Genomic DNA, 20,047 nt, shown 5'->3' with positions numbered 1-20,047 from the left:
CAGAACGTTCTCCACGGCGTCTCCAGACTCTGTCACGTCTGTCACATGTGCTCAGTGTGAACCTGCTTTCATCTGTGAAGAGCACAGGGTGCCAGTGGCGAATTTGCCAATCTTGGTGTTCTCTGGCAAATGCCAAACGTCCTGCACGGTGTTGGGCTGTAAGCACAACCCCCACCTGTGGACGTCAGGCCCTCATACCACCCTCATGGAGTCTGTTTCTGACCGTTTGAGCAGACACATACACATTTGTGGCCTGCTGGAGGTCATTTTGCAGGGCTCTGGCAGTGCTCCTCCTGCTCCTCCTTGCACAAAGGCGGAGGTAGCGGTCCTGCTGCTGGGTTGTTGCCCTCCTACGGCCTCCTCCACGTCTCCTGATGTACTGACCTGTCTCCATGCTCTGGACACTACGCTGACAGACACAGCAAACCTTCTTGCCACAGCTCGCATTGATGTGCCATCCTGGATGAGCTGCACTACCTGAGCCACTTGTGTGGGTTGTAGACTCCGTCTCATGCTACCACTAGAGTGAAAGCACCGCCAGCATTCAAAAGTGACCAAAACATCAGCCAGGAAGCATAGGAACTGAGAAGTGGTCTGTGGTCACCACCTGCAGAACCACTCCTTTATTGGGGGTGTCTTGCTAATTGCCTATGATTTCCACCTGTTGTCTATTCCATTTGCACAACAGCATGTGAAATTTATTGTCAATCAGTGTTGCTTCCTAAGTGGACAGTTTGATTTCACAGAAGTGTGATTGACTTGGAGTTACATTGTGTTGTTTAAGTGTTCCCTTTATTTTTTTGAGCAGTGTATAAAGTACGGTTTTATAAGCCCAGCTACTGCTATGGAACATGTGGAGTAACTTAAAGTTGTCTGTGCCGCATGAACACCCAATATCAACAAATGGCCTTGGAGAAGATACATATTTGCCTGGGTGGTATTCTTTTTATAGGCTTAGTCAATGGTAATGGATTGGGTCCACACACAATGGGATACTGTGGCCCAATCCCAAACCCATCACTAGACCCTTGGCTGACTCCTCGCAAATCTGAATGGACTGGATATGTCGGTATAGAAATCAGCTCCACCTCTCATACTCACTGGATAAGTGTTTCTATCAAATTACAACAATTCTGTTATTATAGATGTGTGAAAGAGACACCATTAGGGCACTCAGTCTAGAAGAGAGGGATCTGTTTGGGATTAAGCCTCACAGCTGGAACTGTGAAGGTGTCTATTTCTCTTCACACAAAATGTAACTGGGTTAGCATTAAGTGGTCAGACTAGCACTGGTTGTGTCCACTGTGATCAGCCAACAAAAGGGGGTGAAATTGATAGCCAAGTTCAATTAGTTTATTAGAAAATGTAGATCACTAAATAAATGTTAAACATAGAGACCTTGATTTCTCTTTCTTTACAGTAATATGTCTCCATCTGTCCTCTATTGCAGCTCTGACACAACGGTTTGTGATGGAGGTCCATTCAGGCTGATAACATAAAGCCAAGTAAATCCATTCTCCCACCTTACAGTGAGTGGGCTATGACAGTCACGAACTGATTGCCAGTTACAGTGATTGTCTGTTATGCCTTTAACAGTCTTAACACGAAGGACCTACACTATATATTCAAAATTATGTGGACACCCCTTCAAATTAGTGGATTCTGCCATTTCAGCCACACCTGTTGCTGACAGCTGTATAAAATCGAGCACACAATCTCCATAGACAAATATTGGCAGTAGAATGGCCTTGCGAAGAGCTCAGTGACTTTCAATGAGGTATTATTATAGGATGCCACATTTCCAACAAGTGAGTTCATCAAATTTCACATTCATCTTCTGCACATCTATCATTTAATTGCTAAATTGTAATTACTTCGCCCATAGAACTCTTTGGCCTGAATGCCAAGCACCATCCCCTGGCACCTATTTATTGCCCTACCTCCCTAATCTTACTACATTTGCACACACTGTCTATAGATTTTTATATTGTGTTAATGACTGTACGTTTGTTTATCCCATGTGTAACTGTGTGTTTGTGTCGCACTGCTTTGCTTTATCTTGGCCAGGTCGCATTTGTAAATCATTATAGGATGCCACCTTTCCAACAAGTGAGTTCGTCAAATTTCTTCCCTGCTAGAGCTGCCCCAGTCAACTGTAAGTGCGGTTATTGTGAAGTGGAAACGTCTAGGAGCAACAATGGCTCAGCCGCAAAGTGATAAGCCACACAAGCTCACAGAACCGCCGAGTTCTGAAGTTCATAAAAATCGCCTGTCCTTGTTTGCAACACTCACTATTGACTTCCAAACTGCCTCTGGAAGCAACACCAGCAAAATAATTGCTATATTTCTCTGTCCTTCACTTTGCCTCTCTCCTTTCTCTACCTCTTTCTTTAGCATAACTGTCTCTCTCGCTCACGGTTAATTTCTCTGCATCTCTGTCACATTCTGTGTCTATAGGTCTACTTCCCTTTCGCTCTCCCTCTCTCATTCTCCCATCTTTCCCTGTGTATGTGTGTGTGTGTGTGTTGTATTATCTGTTTGCGAGGAAAGAAATAGCTAGCAGACTGAATTCCCCTTAGGTCTGCTGACACTCCCATCGCTACGGAGACGACAGCCAGGCAGACAGGTTTCCATTACCAGAGCTGAGGCGTCACCGTGGGGACCACCATCTGGCCCCTCATCAGTCTATGACATCAGTCTGAATCACACAGGCGTCCCAAGCTGAGACGGGCTGTTACTGGTGGGTACAACCCAGGGTCACCCCAAGACCCCTGCTGACAGATTACTGGAAGTGGCTCAGGTCTTCCAGCACGACAGTTCAACGTCATACAACAGTTATATTATAACTAATCTCACTGGATTTTCTATTTACCTTTCTTTAAGCATCTGTGAATGCATTTAATAGGAGATGCTTGTACCAGTATTAGGTTAACCTATTTTCATCTATCCTGCATATTTTTCTTTTGCTCCATCCACTCTTTATCCTCCTTCACGCTTTCCTACCAATTAATTGTGTTTATATGGAAGGAAAAGGATTTCCTAAAACAAGTCTCAGTATTAGCCGCTAGTCATTTTCTGGTGTCTTACCTTGATGGCAAGGTCACAGTGTTGGCTGGCGGTGGTCAGCTGCTCTATGTGGCGGTCGACCTCGGCCACAGACAGGCTGCATGTGCTCTTCTTCCTCCCACACAGCACGCTCTCCAACCCCGTCAGAACCCGCTGCAGCTCTGAGTTCAGGTCACTGCAGTTGTCTACAGGGAGAAAGCACAGGTCTAGGCTCAGACATGGTCTAGGAACATATTCATGTTTTAAAGCCTAATGTAATGTAACGTCAGGCAAACTGAGTTCAGGCCACTGCAGTACAGGGATGATGTCCAGAGTCAAACGGATCTGGAATCAGATGAATGAATTCTAGTGTGCAAGATGCTGGTCAAAATAATAGGACTAGAGCCAGATACACTGATCTAGGAACAAATAATCAAACCTCAATGTGGCTAGAACAACACAGCTACTGTAGTCTGCATGAGCAAGGTGACCTTGGAGCATAGTGTTGATGTTTTGTGTGCTAGGGCCATACTGATAACCAGCCATGTACTAAATGCTCATGGTTTAACTGAGCGCCTGAGGGTGACTGGAGGAATGCTGCAGGCTAGTAACACACTCATTAAACCGCATCACACACACACACATCTGCTGTTTAGAGAGAACACAACACGCACCACAACTATTTGAGAGAAAGACAATGATACAAGCAGGACAATTCTTTTTCATATAGTATGACAATATTGAAATTCAGTACTTTTATACACAGCGAACTACAGATAACACCTGTGGGAATAAAACCCACAACCCTGGGTTGCAAGGCAAGCAGCAAGCTCCAACCAACTGAGGCATGTAGGGCTGTCCCCGACTAAAAAAATGATCTTGGTCGACCGAGGGTCGTCTGTTCTTTTGACCAATCGATTGGTCACCATTTTTAAACGTGTATTTTTCCATATATAGACACCCTACAGTATGTGTTTTCATCAAATCAACCATAAAACACACACATGACAAGAGGGAGCTGGACCACAATTGATTTGATTGTGCTGGCCGGGCTCCTCCCTGCTGCAGCGACCACCACAGAACATCAATAGTGTTTATTGCGTTGTCCGTGTTGCTGAAGCTGCAACATAATTACAGCCATTTCTGCCTGAAAAGTTCTGTTATCGAAATCCCTCATTTATTTAGGAAAAACATTTCCTATTGCCTCAACCCTGGCTCTTTTTACATGACACGTATGCATCGCATACACGTGACCAATAGGGCCTGACCTAGAGCAGATCATAATCACATCAATAAACTGGTTATAACAAACTCTGAACACCATAACACGTGACAGCAAGATGGATGCAGACGTGACAAATAAACTCTAAACTGGGGAATGTTTGGTTGCTCAGGAGGAAAAAGGGGAAGTCAGGTGTGGAATACATTTTACTAGTTGTGGAAAGTACTGGAGTTCAAGAAAAATAAAGTAAGGAGCCACCCCTGCGTGCATATTATGTGTGCCAAACAGGTGCTGTTAGATTACAATATAATTTCAATAAATTATAAGCGTACCAGAGAGTCTGTAAATTTCCACCGGTCTAATGTTCATTGCTCATGTTTCTTGGCCCAAGCAAGTATCTTCTTATTATTGGTGTCCTTTAGTAGTGGTTTCTTTGCAGAAATTTGACCATGAAGGTCTGATTCAGGCCTGATTCAGGCCTCTGAACAGTTGATGTTGAAATGTGTCTGTAACTTGAACTCTGTGAAGCATTTATTTGGGCTGCAATTTCTGAGGCTGGTAACTCTAATGAACTTATCCTCTGCAGCAGAGGTAACTCTGGGTCTTCCTTTCCTGTGGTGGTCCTCATGAGAGCCAGTTTCATCATAGCGCTTGATGGTTTTTGCGACTGCACTTGAAGAAACTTTCAAAGTTCTTGACATTTTCCATATTGACTGACCTTCATGTCTTAAAGTAATGATGAATTGTCGTTTCACTTTGCTTATTTGAGCTGTTCTTGCCATAATATGGACTTGGACTTTTACCAAATAGGGCTATCATCTGTATACCCCCCTACTTTCCCATAACACAACTGACTGGCTCAAACGCATTAAGAAGGAAAGAAATTCCACAAATTAACTTTTAAGAAGGCACACCAGTTAATTGAAATGCATTCCAGGTGACTACCTCATGAAGCTGGTTGAGAGAATGCCAAGTGTGAAAGCTATCATCAAGGTGGCTACCTTTGTAACGCCCTGGCCATAGAGAGGGGTTTTTTGTTCTTTATTTTGGTTAGGCCAGGGTGTTACATTGGGTGGGCGTTCTATGTTCCTTTTTCTATGTTTTTGTATTTATTTGTTTTGGGCCGTGTTGGGCTCCCAATCAGGCACAGCTGAAGCTCGTTGTTGCTGATTGGGAGTCACACATAAGGAGCATGTTTTTCCTTTGGGTTTTGTGGGTAATTGTTTTTGTTAGTGTTTTGCACCTGACAGGACTGTTTGGGTGTCAGTTTTCTTGTTTTTTTGTATAGTGTTCACATTGTTTGTATTAAATTCTCATGACGAATACTAACTCCGCTGCACCTTGGTCTTCTTCCGACGACGGCCGTTACAACCTTGAAGAATCTCAAATTACTTCATGATTACTACATGATTCCTTATGTGTTATTTCATAGTTTTGAGGTCTTCACTATTATTCTACAATGTAGAAAATAGTAAAAATAAAGAAAAACCCTTGAATGAGTAGGTGTCCTAAAACTTTTGACCAGTAGTGTATATTTGCAAACATTTCTAAAACCCAGTTTTTTCTTTGTCATTATGGGGTAGTGTGTTGATTTGTATTTGTATTTATTTATTATGGATCCTGGGGTCCAGCAAAATTAAGGCAGTTTATACGATTTTAAAAACATTACAATACATCTACAGATTTCACAACACACTGTGTGCCCTCAGGCCCCTACTCCACCACTACCACATATCTACAGTACAAAATCCATGTGTGCGTGCGTGTAGTGCGTATGTTATCGTGTGTGTGTGTATGCATGTGTCTGTGCCTATGTTTGTTGCTTCACAGTCTCTGCTGTTCCATAAGGTGCATTTTTAAATCTAATTTTACTCCTTGCATCAGTTACTTGATGTGGAATAGAGTTCCATGTAGTTATGGCTGTATGTAGTACTGTGCGCCTCCCATAGTCTGTTCTGGACTTGGAGACTGTGAAGAGAACTCATGGCTTGTTTTGGGGGGCATGCATGGGTGTCCGAGCTGTGCGCCAGTAGTTCAAACAGACAGCACGGTGCATTCAATATCTCAATACCTCTCATAAATACAAGTAGTGATAAAATCAATCTCTCCTCCACTTTGAGCCAGGAGAGATTGACATGCATATTAGCTCTTTATGTGCATCCAAGGGTCAGCCGTGCTGCCCTGTTCTGAGCCAATTGCAATTTTCCTAAGTCCCTTTTCGTGGCACCTGACCACACGACGGAACAGTAGTCCAGGTGAGACAAAACTAGGCCCTGTAGGACCTGCCTTGTTGATAGTGCTGTTTAGTTAGAGCGGTGCTTTATTATGGACAGACTTCTTCCTATCTTAGCTACTGTTGTATCAATATGTTTTGACAATGACAGTTTACAATCCAAGGTTACTCCAAGCAGTTATATCACCTCAACTTGCTCAATTTCCACATTATTTATCACAAGATTTAGTTGAAGTTTAAGGTTTAGTGAATGATTTGTCCCAAATAAAATGATTGTAGTTAAAAAAATATTTAGAACTAACTTATTCCTTGCCACCCATTCTGAAACTAACTGCAGCTCTTTGTTAAGTGTTGCAGTAATTTCAGTTGCTGTAGTAGCTGACATGTATAGTGTTGAGTCATCCGCTTACATAGATACACTGGCTTTACTTAAGGCCAGTGGCATGTCATTAGTAAAGATCGAAAAAAGTAAGGGGCCTCTCCTGGGGAATTCCTGATTCCACCTGGATTATGTTGGAGCGGCTTCCATTAAAGAACACCCTCTGTGTTCTGTTAGACAGGTAACTCTTTATCCACAATATAGCAGGGGGTGTAAAGCCATAACAAATATGTTTTTCGAGCAGCAGATTATGATCGATAATGTCAAAAGCCGCACTGAAGTCTAACAGAACAGCCTCCCCAATATTTTTATCATCAATTCCTCTCAGCCAATCAGTCATTTGTGTAAGTGCTGTACTTGTTGAATGTCCTTCCTTATAAGCATGCTGAAAGTTTGTTGTCAATTTGTTTACTGTAAAATGGCATTGTATCTGGTCAAACACCATTTTTTTCAAAAAGTTTACTAAGGGTTGGTAACAGGCTGGTTGATCGGCTATTTGAGCCAGTAATGACTTTTGGTTCCCTCCAAGTCAAATCAAAGTTTATTTGTCACGTGCGCCGAATACAACAGGTGTAGACCTTACAGTGAAATGCTTACTTACAAGCCCTAACAAACAGTGCAATTTTAAGTAAAAAATAGGTATTAGGTAAACAATAGATAAGAAAGAAAAAAATTACAGTAAAATGACAGTGAAAATAACAGTAGCGAGGTTATATACAGGTGGTACCGGTACAGAGTCAATGTGCGGTGGCACCGGTTAGTCGGGCTAATTGAGGTAATATGTACATGTAGGTATAATTAAAGTGACTATGCATAGATGATAAACAGAGCAGCAGCAGTGTAAAAGAGGGGTTGGGGGCACACAATGCAAATAGACCGGGGTAGCCAATGTGCGGGGTACCGGTTAGTCGGGCTAATTGAGCTAATACCTACATGAATGTATAGTTAAAGTGACTATGCATAGATGATAAACAGAGCAGCAGCAGCGTAAAAGAGGGGTTGGGGGCACACACTTTCTAGTAGGCTTAGATTGAAGATATGGCAAATAAGAGTGGCAATATCGTCCGCTATTATCCTCAGTAATTTTCCATCCAAGTTGTCAGACCCCGTTGGCTTGTCATTGTTGATAGACAACAACAAATTATTTACTTTCATAATTTGGTCAGATATACTTGGATGTGTAGTGTCAGTGTTTGTTGCTGGCATGTCATGCCTAAGTTTGTTAATCTTGCCAAAAGAAAAATCATTCAAACGTAGTTGGCAATATCAGTTGGTTTTGTGATGAACGAGCCATCTGATTCAACGAATGATGGAGCTCAGGTTGCCTTTTTCCCCAAAATGTCATTTAAGGAGCTCCAAAGTTTTTTTCATTTATCTTTGTTTCATAGTGTAGTTTCTTCTTCTTTTTATTCAGTTTAGTCACATGATTACTCAATTTGCAGTACGTTTGCCAATCGGTTGTGAGGCCAGACTTATTTGCCATTCCTTTTGCCTCATCCCTCAACCATACAATTTTTCAATTCCTCATCAATCCACAGGGATTTAACATGTTTTACAGTCATTTCCTTAAATGGGTGCATGCTTATTAGTAACTGGAATAAGCAATTTCATAAATGTATCAAGTGCAACATCTGTTGTTTGCTCCTTATTACACACCACAGACCAACAAACATTCTTTACACCAACAACATAGGAATCACTACAAAACTTATTGTACGACCTCTTATACACTATATTAGGCCAAGCCTTCGGAACATTGGTTTTCCTAGATATGGTTACTATATTGTGATCACTACATCCGATGATAAAACATTTAAAAGTATGTTTTTTTTTTTTAATAAGGCTGTAATGAAACAAATGTGTAAAAAGTCAAGGGGTCTGAAAACTAGCCTTAGAGTGATGGACTGTGCCATCCCCACTGCCTCCACAATGGATCAGTCCACTCAGGCAGGCGCCAATCAGACAGGTACCCCATGATTGAAACAATTTATTTTGCTACTACCCAACTAAAGAAATCTTGGTCGACCAACAGCCTATCGGTAAACAATCAACCAGTCGACTAAATGGGGTCAGCCCTAAAAGGCATGTACCACTTTTAAAGCTTCAGTTCCCTATTCACTGTGTCAACTTCATATCTCCAGAGGGAATCAAATTGGCTCATCAGAAACTAATTTAAATGTGCATATAAATAAAAGCCCTGCAAAGCATCCAATACCCCCAAGCCGATGGTGAGCACCTGCTGCCATACTGCATCCACAATGATAATGATGATTATTAGTATCTATACCCAGACCTAGACAAACATAGCCTGGGTACATTGTGTGAAATATGAAAATGTGGCGAGCGACTGAGACGTATTTCCATATGTCCCCCCTTTCCCTACCGCTGGAGGGGCAAAGTAAGTGCAGGTTTTGCCAACAATTCGAAAGTAATTAGTGCTGTGCGAACGAACGTGATGATTAACAAAACTTATATTCCTGTTTCCTAAATGATTTCCTGACTGGTGAAATCCTTTTGTGTGTGTGTGAGGGGATAAGATTGCCCCGGCTACAGCTAGACAAAGACCTGTAATGAATGAAAAATGTGTTTTTCTTCTCACTCTCTGCTCAACGTTGAGGATAAGGAAGAAGAGAAACCAATGAATCTCTTTACCATTGACAAGTGATTGCTGGGTGCACTCAGCACCATTGATAGAGGGGAGTATAAATAGCGTCTCGAAGGAACTGCTGCACGGACTCTGCCGAATCAATTTTCCATTGTGGGAGTGTGCATGCGAGCACAAACGCGCACACACACAGTCACATACACACACGCACATAACTGCTCCTCATTCGATCACCGCTAGAAGCCGATAATTGTGTATTGGGTGCCATCAACCCTATAGCAGTTGGTTGGCAACAGGCCATCCATCAAGGGAGGACATGCACAGATACTGTAGGTCACAGAGTCCATCTATGGGCACAGATAGGTAACAGTCTCTCCATGGGAGAGATGATTCATATGAACCACTGATCGAAGCAGTTATTAGTGAAACAGAAAAGCGAAGATTAGCCTGAGAGCATAAACACATTCATTCTACTGATGGAGTGGAGAAAACTCCGGCTTGGTTGTGAATGTGTCCACTAAACCATAGAATGAGGGTATTCAGAGCAAGTCAAACTCATTTATAGGAGTTGTATGTGGGTTTACAGTCAAACACTACAGTGTCCTTTCTTACCCATGTTGGCGCTCGCCAGGGTGGAGTGGTTTTCAGCCAGTGAGACGGAGGCCACGTCCTGGTCGAGGCTGCGTCCGTCCTCGTTGACCTCGTGCTGGCTGTGGCTGAGCTCTGAACGCAGCTCCGAAAACTCATCCTCCTCCCTGAGGGGCAGAGGGTCACTGAGTTATGTCGGAGTTAGGGCAAAGTCATATGACACTAGCCTTGTTGACAGATGTGTTTGTGGTTCGATAACGCTGTAATTTCTTGGCATGATGGCAAACAGACGAGTCAGCTAAAGCATAAAACTGATTTGGCAACCAGGCAGGTGTGACAATTCCCTGCGAGGTTTGTTTTTTACTTCAATGTTGTTGTCATGACCACACACACACACACACACACACACACACACACACACACACACACACACACACACACACACACACACACCACCACACACACACACACACACACACACACACACACACACACACACACACACACACACACACACACTGCCATTACCAGATGATGCTGTATAGAATCGATCAGTGGGAATGAGAGATCATTTTGTTTTGTAGGGCATCAGCTATTCATCTAAAAATAGAAACAGTAAGCGTGTAGATGCACCATCATGCCAATCTTAAGCCTTGAGTATAGTTAACATGGTTAATATCTGGAAAAACAACCTGAGAAAACCTATAGTATAATAGGTCCTTTGATTTAAGCCCTCTGAGATCCAGCCTATATACTGTAAGTTTAGCATCAGTTGGCTGTATTTTGCCATTTTACAGGTTATTTCATGTGATTAGCTATGACTTATTAAACATGGAAATCTATGCCGTTAATATAAGGCGGTGGCGAGAATTTGTCCTTTTCAAATATGCACACTTTCCACGTGAATATGCAAGCTGATTAACCCTATACAGCAGGTATACGCACACGTGTGTGTGTGTTCGTGCTTCAGATGAGAACCCTCCGCAATTAAGCAATAGTGACGTCCCAGTCTGAACTTCTCAGGCATAAGTATTTAAATATATGCACAAGCATGAAGATCATGTGTAGTTTTAATGAGAGGAAAGCTCCCGGTGTGACCAACCTGCAAGAGAAATGTCAGATCTAAGAAGTGCAGTGTTTACACGTCTGTGAGACTGAGCACATCGGATTAGCTATTAGATGAAGCACGGACACCCCACACCTATGTTGATACCACTTGTCCTCTTTTGCGATGACGGCTAGACACATTTATTTCCTAGATCCGAATGAAAGCAGCATACATTTCCACATTTTGAATGAATGTTGATTCTTGTGCTGTCACGTCCTGACCAATATTTAGGTATTATTTCTATTATATTGGTCAGGACGTGGCAGAGGTATATTTGTTTTGTATTATGGCTGTGTCTCGGATACTGTATTTTGTCTGCCACACATGCCTGGAGTTGCATTGGGATAATGGATTCTATCCAAACTCTATCCAATAGGTCTATGTACGTAATACAGAAATAAACAATATTGGTGAAAGTAGTACTGCAGTAAACAACATCACTGCTGCTACCAAACATTGATACATAACATCTTGCCTGTAGCTCTGAATTATAGGGTCGTTTGGTGGCATTTCTTTGGTTTGACACAATCTTGATTGCACGTCTGTGAATTAAATAGCCGGGCAATAAATTCACATCACATAGTTCTCACAAGGTTGGCAAATAGAAAGTACTGACTCACGCTGTTATGTGCTGTTCTGACAACATGAAGCAAGATACACTGAATTGGCATGGCACCGTTTATACAAACATAAACACACACAAACAGAGAATGAAAGAAAACAGATTCGAAAAATTCCCCTTCTCCAAAATTCATAAGAATTTATTACCTAATAAAAAAAACAGGGTAACACTTTATTTGGATAGTCTGTAGAGCATCTACAGATGGCCTAACAGTAATATTGCAACTAACTATCTATTAACCATTACTTTAGCCTTAACACTTACCCTAACCCTTATTCTAAACCTAACCCTAGCAAGCAGCTGCTTATCAACAGATAGTATGACCATCTGTAAAGCATCTACAGATGGACAATCCGGACTATCCAAATAAAGTGTGACCAAAATCAGTACGCATTTTGGAAATGGAGGAATTTTGGGGGGCTGCCATGCTTGAGTTCATTCTAATGAGTTGTTTGGTTAATGGTCCTGCTTAGCACTCAACCCGATGCCTATTTTGGTGTTTATTCCGGTGCACATCAGTGTGTTAAGCACCGGTGGAGAGGGCTGGAGAGGGCACTTGAGCTAGGAAAACAAACACTTACAAGGCCTCTGACGCAAATGCTGCGATTTTGATTTAACTACAATAAGTAAACAGCATGTGTGTGTGTGTGTGTGATGTATGTATGTGTGTATGTATGTATGTATGTGTGTGTGTGTGTGTGTGTGTGTGTGTGTGTGTGTACCACCCACCTGATGGTAGTGCCTTGTAGCAGGTCGATCTTCTTGTTGAGCTCAGCGATGATGCTGTGTAGCTCTGTGATCCTCTCCTCGTATCGTAGGGTGGTCCGCTCCTGAACGTCCTCATGCTCCCGCATCAGATAGGACTGCTCACACTGACAAAACACACATTATAAATATGTTATGACTCAACTCAAGACCATGTTATCCCACTGAGCTGAAGCCTTAATATCCAAACGGCATCCTATTCTGTTATTTGCACATTTTTGAAAGGCGATTCTCTGTTGGTTTGCAAGGTTGGTTGTCTCTCGCACACACACACACACACACACACACACACACACACACACACACACACACACACACACACACACACACACACACACACACACACACACACACACACACACACACACACACACACACACACACACACACACACACACACACACACTTGTGTGTGGGGTCGAAGGGCTTTTCTGGGGAATGTCTACATGAAGCCCAGAGGTTGGGACAGAGAGAATTGTATGAGCTTTCGCCTCAACTATATTACAAGTGTCAGCGGTTGAACATGTAAATGAAACAAAGCCAGACAAAGAGGGGTCTGCCTAGTGCGTTACACAATGGAACATTAATCAAGCACTAACATTACTGCAAACTATCTCCTACAACTACTATGGACTTATTCACAATGGTTTAGCGTTTTGACAATAATTCCTGTGTTTATGAATACAGAAATCTCCCAAGTGGGGCTCCCGAGTGGCACAGCGGTCTAAGGCACTGCATGTCAGTGCTAGAGGCGTCACTACCGACCCTGGTTCGATTCCAGGCTGTATCACAACCGGCCGTGACTGGGCGCACAATTGGCCCAGCGTCGTCAGGTTAGGGTTTGGCCGGGGTAGGCCGTCATTGTAAATAAGAATTTGTTCTTAACTGACTTGCCTAGTTAAATAAAGGTTAAATAAGAAATAAATTACTTTTCTTTTTATCACACTGCCAAATGAAATGTGAGAAATATCATAGAATTGCATGAAGTTGATAGAAAAAACATAAACATCTGTCATGCGGAACATTGAGTCGTGTGGAATATAGCTGGGACGGTAAACTTAAAATAAATTAAGGACACTGACCATACGGATCACTTATCGCAGGCATTTTACTGACATCGTTCATTACGACGTGTAGCCTATAGTAGAGAAATGTGAAGGTTGAAATGAAATATGTTTGCTAAAATGGTTGACTGTTAATGGGACAACTGATGGCTACAACCATCAAACTAGTACTAGTAGGCTAAAGGATCATTTATGGTGCACATTGTTATAACCTTATTGTTCTATTTATCGTTATGACAGAAATTCAGACAATATATTGCAATATGTCTTTTTGTCCATATTGCCCAGCTTTAGTGTGGAATCTTTCTATCTGCGACCTTCTAAACATTGCACCCCATTGAAAAAGTCTAAGACCCAGGTTTCTGAGAGTAGGATTCAAAGGTCAATAGGTCAGAAGTCAGAAGCTTGGAGAGTCAGGGGTGTACTTCATCCTAAACAAAAACGTCTGTGTGTAAAAGGTTGGGGGTTCAGGTGACGAGGTATGTGCCTCAGGCTGACACAGCCATTAAAGTCCCCACATTGAGACAAGAGCCCCAATGTGTGTGTGTGTGTGTGTGTGTGTGTGTGTGTGTTATCCTGGGTTGAGTCAGGAGTCCTCCAGTCAAATGGCCAGCAGTGGCAATTAAAATAGCTGAGTGGCTTTAGCTCCCTACCCCATGGAGAGCAGCAGGGACAAAGAGCAGCTTCCACTCCGCCATTATCAGGTCACACAGTGTGACGCGTGTCACCCACTGTCATAACACCCGTCCACTGATGCCCAGAGGCACAACAGTCACTGATAGGAAGTGACATGTGGTTTATGGCCAGGGCCAAAACATATTTTCAAAGCAGCTTGGCTCTGACCTTCATAGGCAACAACTTCTACAAGGGCCAAAGGCTTGGTATGTCTGTCCTCAATCAGAAGTACATTGTGAGGTGAAAAGCCCACCAAAACTCTAAAATTATTTTTGTGAGTGGGGAGTTCTGAACAAACGGTCACCCCAATACAACAGTCAAATGAAAAATCATCCACTTCAGGAAAACATGCTCTTTTGGAGCCAAGCATCCTCCTTAGACTTCTAGGCACCACATATCCTTTGCATAAACTTGTTTGACTGAAATGTCCTGCATATTTACGACTTTGTATTTTAGACCAATGAGAGGGTTCAAATGTCAAGAGTGGGCACATCTTACAACGGGTTTAGTTTTATATACAGGCTCCATAGCAACTGCCAGTACTTTGTCTGAGTTAGGACCTGACAGGCATCATTGACTTGTGTAGATCCTGACTTATAAGGATTCCAGTCATTACTCTCTATGCAGACACTAACAGAATGAGATGTGTAGATAGTTTGTATAATAAAAAAAGACACTGGAAAGTGCAAATGGGAGCCAAATGTTTCAATTGTCTGCCAGTGCTGATAGAGGCCTAGTGCTATCTGTAGAATCTTGGTATGATGACATCACTATCTAATCGATCAGTCTCTCTACAACTACCAATGTCAGGTTTCATTCTATTCACTCCTCTCCAAACACAATGGCATCCAGTGCAAGTACAGTTCAAGCTACTTCTTTATTTTCTTTAACTCATGGCCTATCCCTCTTCATCTAACTCCAGCAGAACAGGTGGGAAACCGACAAACCAAATAGCTTCTAGCATTAATATTTAACACAAATTACAGTACCAGATTGCCTTTTGTTTAAAAACATCACCACTAGGAAAATACCCATAGTCGATGTGGGTGCCAGCAGAGGTATTCCACAGCTCTATGAACCAGTGCTGTGTCTGTTTGTAGGGTTCCAGGGAGACATGCAGTGGTGGCCCACGGAGTGAGACTGAGTCTAACAGCCTGAGGGAGATGCTTCAGAAGGCCATGTCTGAATAAACAGTCAAGCCGAGGCATTTATAGAACAGGTACTCACACAATGTCTCGCTTTTACACTCATTCCATTAGTTAAACAAACGTTAGCACACCCATTCATTCTGTCCCCACACACACACACACACACACACACACACACACACACACACACACACACACACACACACACACACACACACACACACACACAGAGAGAGATAGAGCCCAAAACTCCCTCCTAGGAAAGAGCCAGTGTCAATCACTGGGACTGGGAAAACTACAAAGCAGATCGAAGCTAAGCAGTTGGCATGGTTACTGAGGCTTCCTGGTTCCAGTGACATATGGGGAGTGTTGCTTCATGCCAAATCAATTTCCTCCTTATTTAAAAAGCAACGCTTCTAGTAAATAATACGATACTATGAGCAATGTTATGGAAAGGTGATACCCGATTGCTGAAAATAAAGTAGTTCCTTTCGAGCGCATGCTAGATAGTAACAACCAAAAGATGATCTCCGTGATGATGTCATCAGAATTCTGCATCTATTCTAAGAAGAGTAACTACTCTGATTGGAGCATATGGACTGGTTGTTTTGGGAGGGAGGGGAGATTTCTGAACACATTCCAATAGGTAAGCCATGCAATTCAGTGCCTGTGTGACGTGTCAGCTATTCCTGGATATTCTTCAAAAAACATACATCGAAAGAATCTCTTATGTGAAGCCAGTTCAATTCCATTATGCTGTAGTTCTTTAACATCCATCAGAGCAGTGTGGGTTATTATTCAAAGATACAAATCCTACAAAGGAACTTTTGCATACCAGAGAGTTCTAAACCACAGGTGCAGAAAAGAGGAAGGGGAACGAGGAACCATTTACACAGTGTTTCACAAATGATGGATCATGATGAGAGATACACTGCAGCTGGCTTATGGACAAATATTATTCAGATTTGTAAGGCTTTAGATGGGGTGGTGGTGGTACCCACAGCATTACAGCAATGTTCTTGGCATGGGACTTTGAATGGTAAGCTTAAGTGAAGGTAAAAGGTGAGTTTACAATACAGAATATGAATCCATGTGAATATACTATATGTACATATATTGTCTGGTAGAGTACCTGTGCTTTGGCCAGTCTCTTCTCTAGCAGCTCTCTTTCTCTCTCCGTCTGCACCAGCCGCTTGTTCAGCTCCACCACATCCCCCTTCCACGAGGCCAGGGCTGTCAGCTGGAGCTACAGAGACAGGAGAGAGGAGAGAGGGTCAGAACCATAACACACACACACACACCAAGTTACAACAGATACAATGAGTACAGAGCACACACACTTCCGATCTCCACACTCCCCCTCAAAGGGTTTAAGCCCTGATACAGAACAGAGAGAGTGCTAACACTTTAGCATGTGGAGCATGCAGACTTTTCACTTGGGTGGGCCGAGGTGTCACGCACACACAAGCCAGTTCAGCTGTCTGAGGGCTCACACACACACACACACACACACACACACACACACACACACACACACACACACACACACACACACACACACACACACACACACACACACACACACACACACGCACACACACGCACACACAAACGCTCCTCTATTCAGTTAGCCTGCTAACAGTCCATCTTTAAGCCGTATGCATTTCTAATGCCAAAAATCGACTTAGGCTAACATTTTCCATGGAAAAATATGAACAAGGTTTTTAAATGGTAGATTAAGACTGACACAATAAACTAAAAAACCGCAGTCCTGCTTTCTCATATCGAGAAGAAAGTCTCACAAAATACATGCCTAGGGGCATTAGAAAACTCTTACCCCTTACCTCAGCATACTGCAACAGAAAAACACAACAAACTTCTCTGCGACAACCTTTGTTTCATCCTGCAGTGTGGAGGCTTAACTTTCAGAGAGGAATTAGAGCTGTCATGACTAGGCAGAGACTGAGTGCAGATACAAATGGGGCTGCATGCCACTAAGCTACAATGAGAGTCCTTTCCAAACTAGACAAAAGGAGCAGACTTGGTTTCAAGGGAAGAAAAAAAAAAAGACAGACCAACCTCCATATATACACAACCCAGATCTGCGATGCTAAAGTTAGCCTCCACTGCTAACCTAACTCAAACCAGCCCCTGAGGATTTATTTTCACTACTTGAGTTCTATCTGTAGTATAGTGGTTCCAAAACCTTCTGAGACCAAAATAAACCACTTCTAATTTTCTTGTGGATCTCTAGACAAAGCAATGTAACCCTTGACCATTTTTTTTTATATCACCTTTATTTAACCAGGTAGGCCAGTTGAGAACAAGTTCTCATTTACAACTGCGACCTGGCCAAGAATAAAGCAAGCAGTTCGACACATATAACAACACAGAGTTACACATGGAGTAAATAATACAGTAGAAAAAAAATCTATATTCAGTGTGTGCAAATGAGGTAAGATAAGGGAGTTAAGGCAATAAATAGGCCATGGTGGCGAAGTAATTACAATATACCAACTAAACACTGGAGTGATTGATGTACAGAAGATGAATGTGCAAGTAGATACTGTGGTGCAAAGGAAAAAGATAAATAAATAAATACAGTATGGGGATGAGGTAGTTGGATGGGCTATATTACAGATGGGCTATGTACAGGTGCAGTGATCTGTGAGCTGCTCTGACAGCTGGTGCTTAAAGCTAGTAAGGGAGATATGAGTCTTCAGCTTCAATGATTTTTGCAGTTCGTTCCAGTCATTGGCAGCAGAGAACTGGAAGGAAAGGCGGCCAAAGGAGGAATTGGCTTTGGGGGTGACCAGTGAGATATACCTGCTGGAGAGAGTGCAACGGGTGGGTGTTGCTATGGTGACCAGTGAGCTGAGATAAGGCGGGGCTTTACCTAGCAGAGACTTGTAGATGACCTGGAGCCAGTGGGTTTGACGACGAGTATGAAGCGAGGACCAGCCAATGAGAGCGTACAGGTCGCAATGGTGGGTAGTATATGGGGCTTCGGTGACAAAATGGATGGCACTGTGATAGACTGCATCCAATTTGTTGAGTAGAGTGTTGGAGGCTATTTTGTAAATGACATCGCCGAAGTCGAGGATCGGAAGGATGGTCAGTTTTAGATTTAATTTTGGATTGGAGATGCTTAATGTGAGTCTGGTCCATCACCCAAAGGACATCCAGCCAACTTGACATGACTGTTGGAAGCATTGAAGTCAACATGGGCTAGCATCCTTGTGGAATGCTTTCGACACGTTGTAGTCCATGCCACGATGAATATAGACTGTTCTGAAGGCAAAAGGGGGTTCAACTCAATGTTGGGAAGGTGTTCCTAATGTTTTGTACACTGTGTACATGTCAGGCGGCTCAAGGAAGCAGGAGGGGTGAAGTCAAGCGCAGGAGACACAAGTCCGTGAACACACGTTTAATAGGTATCCACTCTTGTCCAAAAACTAGGTAGGGCAGGGCGACAATACAAAAAGCTCAAAATACCAGCCCGCACACAATGTAGGGACGCAGCCCACAATATACTCTGCAAAACCCACAGGCAGAGGGAAACACCTGTTCCCCAGACGAATCGTCCTGACGTAAAATAATCACACACAAAAAACAAACCTACATAGCAAGACTAAATACACCCCCCCCCTCCCCCCCACGAATGAACTAATACAAAACAGGTGCGTACCTAACCTAGACCTAACCAACAGAAAATGAAACAGAGGATCGGTGGCAGCTAGTGGCGCTCGGCGGCGACGACGACCGCCGAGCGCCGCCCGGGCGAGGAGGGGCGCCACCTTCCGTCGATGTCGTGACAGTACGTTATGATATAAAATAATTCTACATGAAGCAATTTCTTGCCTCTTTTCGTTTAATGTGCTAGGTGCTGTTGCATGAATTTTCTATACCAATTCAATTGCGAGCACAAGTGGGGGGAATAAATGACTCTCGAACTGCATGTTTGAAACCCCTGTCCTAACTGTTAAGGCTCTGATTGTTAGGGTAAAACTGACCCTATATCTGAGTTCAATCAGGAGAGCAATGAATCTCAATACAGAAAAGCTTCAGCGTTAGCATTTTACCAGCAGCCGCAAGGCCACGTTTTTCCACTTGCCCTGAAAAGAACTCTGCGGATTGCTGCAGCTTTGGCAAAATAAAATGTAGAACACAAGGACTGGCTGTAATGTATTAAATTAGTCTCAGCATTGAAGACTTCCCATGTGATCCATTTGTCTCTGTCTTCTGGCCATAACACAAATTAGACAAATTAATCACGTCGACTTCCCTCAGCATGTGGAGCACCAAACTATTTTTGGTAGTAGGCGGCGAGGTGAGAGATTGCTTCCAGCCTCTTTCGGAGCTTCTTTTTGTGGACCCTGACCGGGCAATTCATTGTTCCATTGGTTGAAGTTTTTAACTCTGGCCTGAGGAAGGGTAGCTATGCGACTCTAATGATGATTTGAAAAAAGATGTTTGAAAGGCATGAGCCCTGCTTGTTTTTTTTTTAGCAGGCTGTACACACTTCATTAGTCTCTCATTCACAATTTGACAAGCACTTGATAATGCTTCGGATTTCACGGTGGCCTTCCCTTT

General features: G+C 42.9%; 1 protein-coding gene across 4 annotated transcripts in view; it reads right to left on the bottom strand.

The window, feature by feature from the left end:
- The window catches only part of LOC106563245 (colorectal mutant cancer protein), a 122,325-nt gene that overhangs the window by 63,601 nt on the left and 38,677 nt on the right, over window positions 1-20,047 (bottom strand). For all 4 annotated transcript variants that reach the window (XM_014128653.3, XM_014128654.3, XM_014128656.3 and 1 more), the window contains 4 exons: window positions 16,587-16,700; window positions 12,532-12,674; window positions 10,097-10,239; window positions 3,088-3,251 (listed from right to left, as the gene is read on the bottom strand). In XM_014128653.3, coding sequence (XP_013984128.3) covers window positions 3,088-3,251; window positions 10,097-10,239; window positions 12,532-12,674; window positions 16,587-16,700 — 564 coding nt within the window. The remainder of the gene's footprint in view (window positions 1-3,087; window positions 3,252-10,096; window positions 10,240-12,531; window positions 12,675-16,586; window positions 16,701-20,047) is intronic.

The sequence above is a fragment of the Salmo salar genome, chromosome 11, assembly GCF_965601325.2.
Source record: "Salmo salar chromosome 11, fSalSal1, whole genome shotgun sequence".
NCBI lineage: Eukaryota > Metazoa > Chordata > Actinopteri > Salmoniformes > Salmonidae > Salmo > Salmo salar.
The sequence above is the reverse complement of the archived record's forward strand: the minus strand, read 5'-3'. Positions and strand labels throughout refer to the sequence as shown.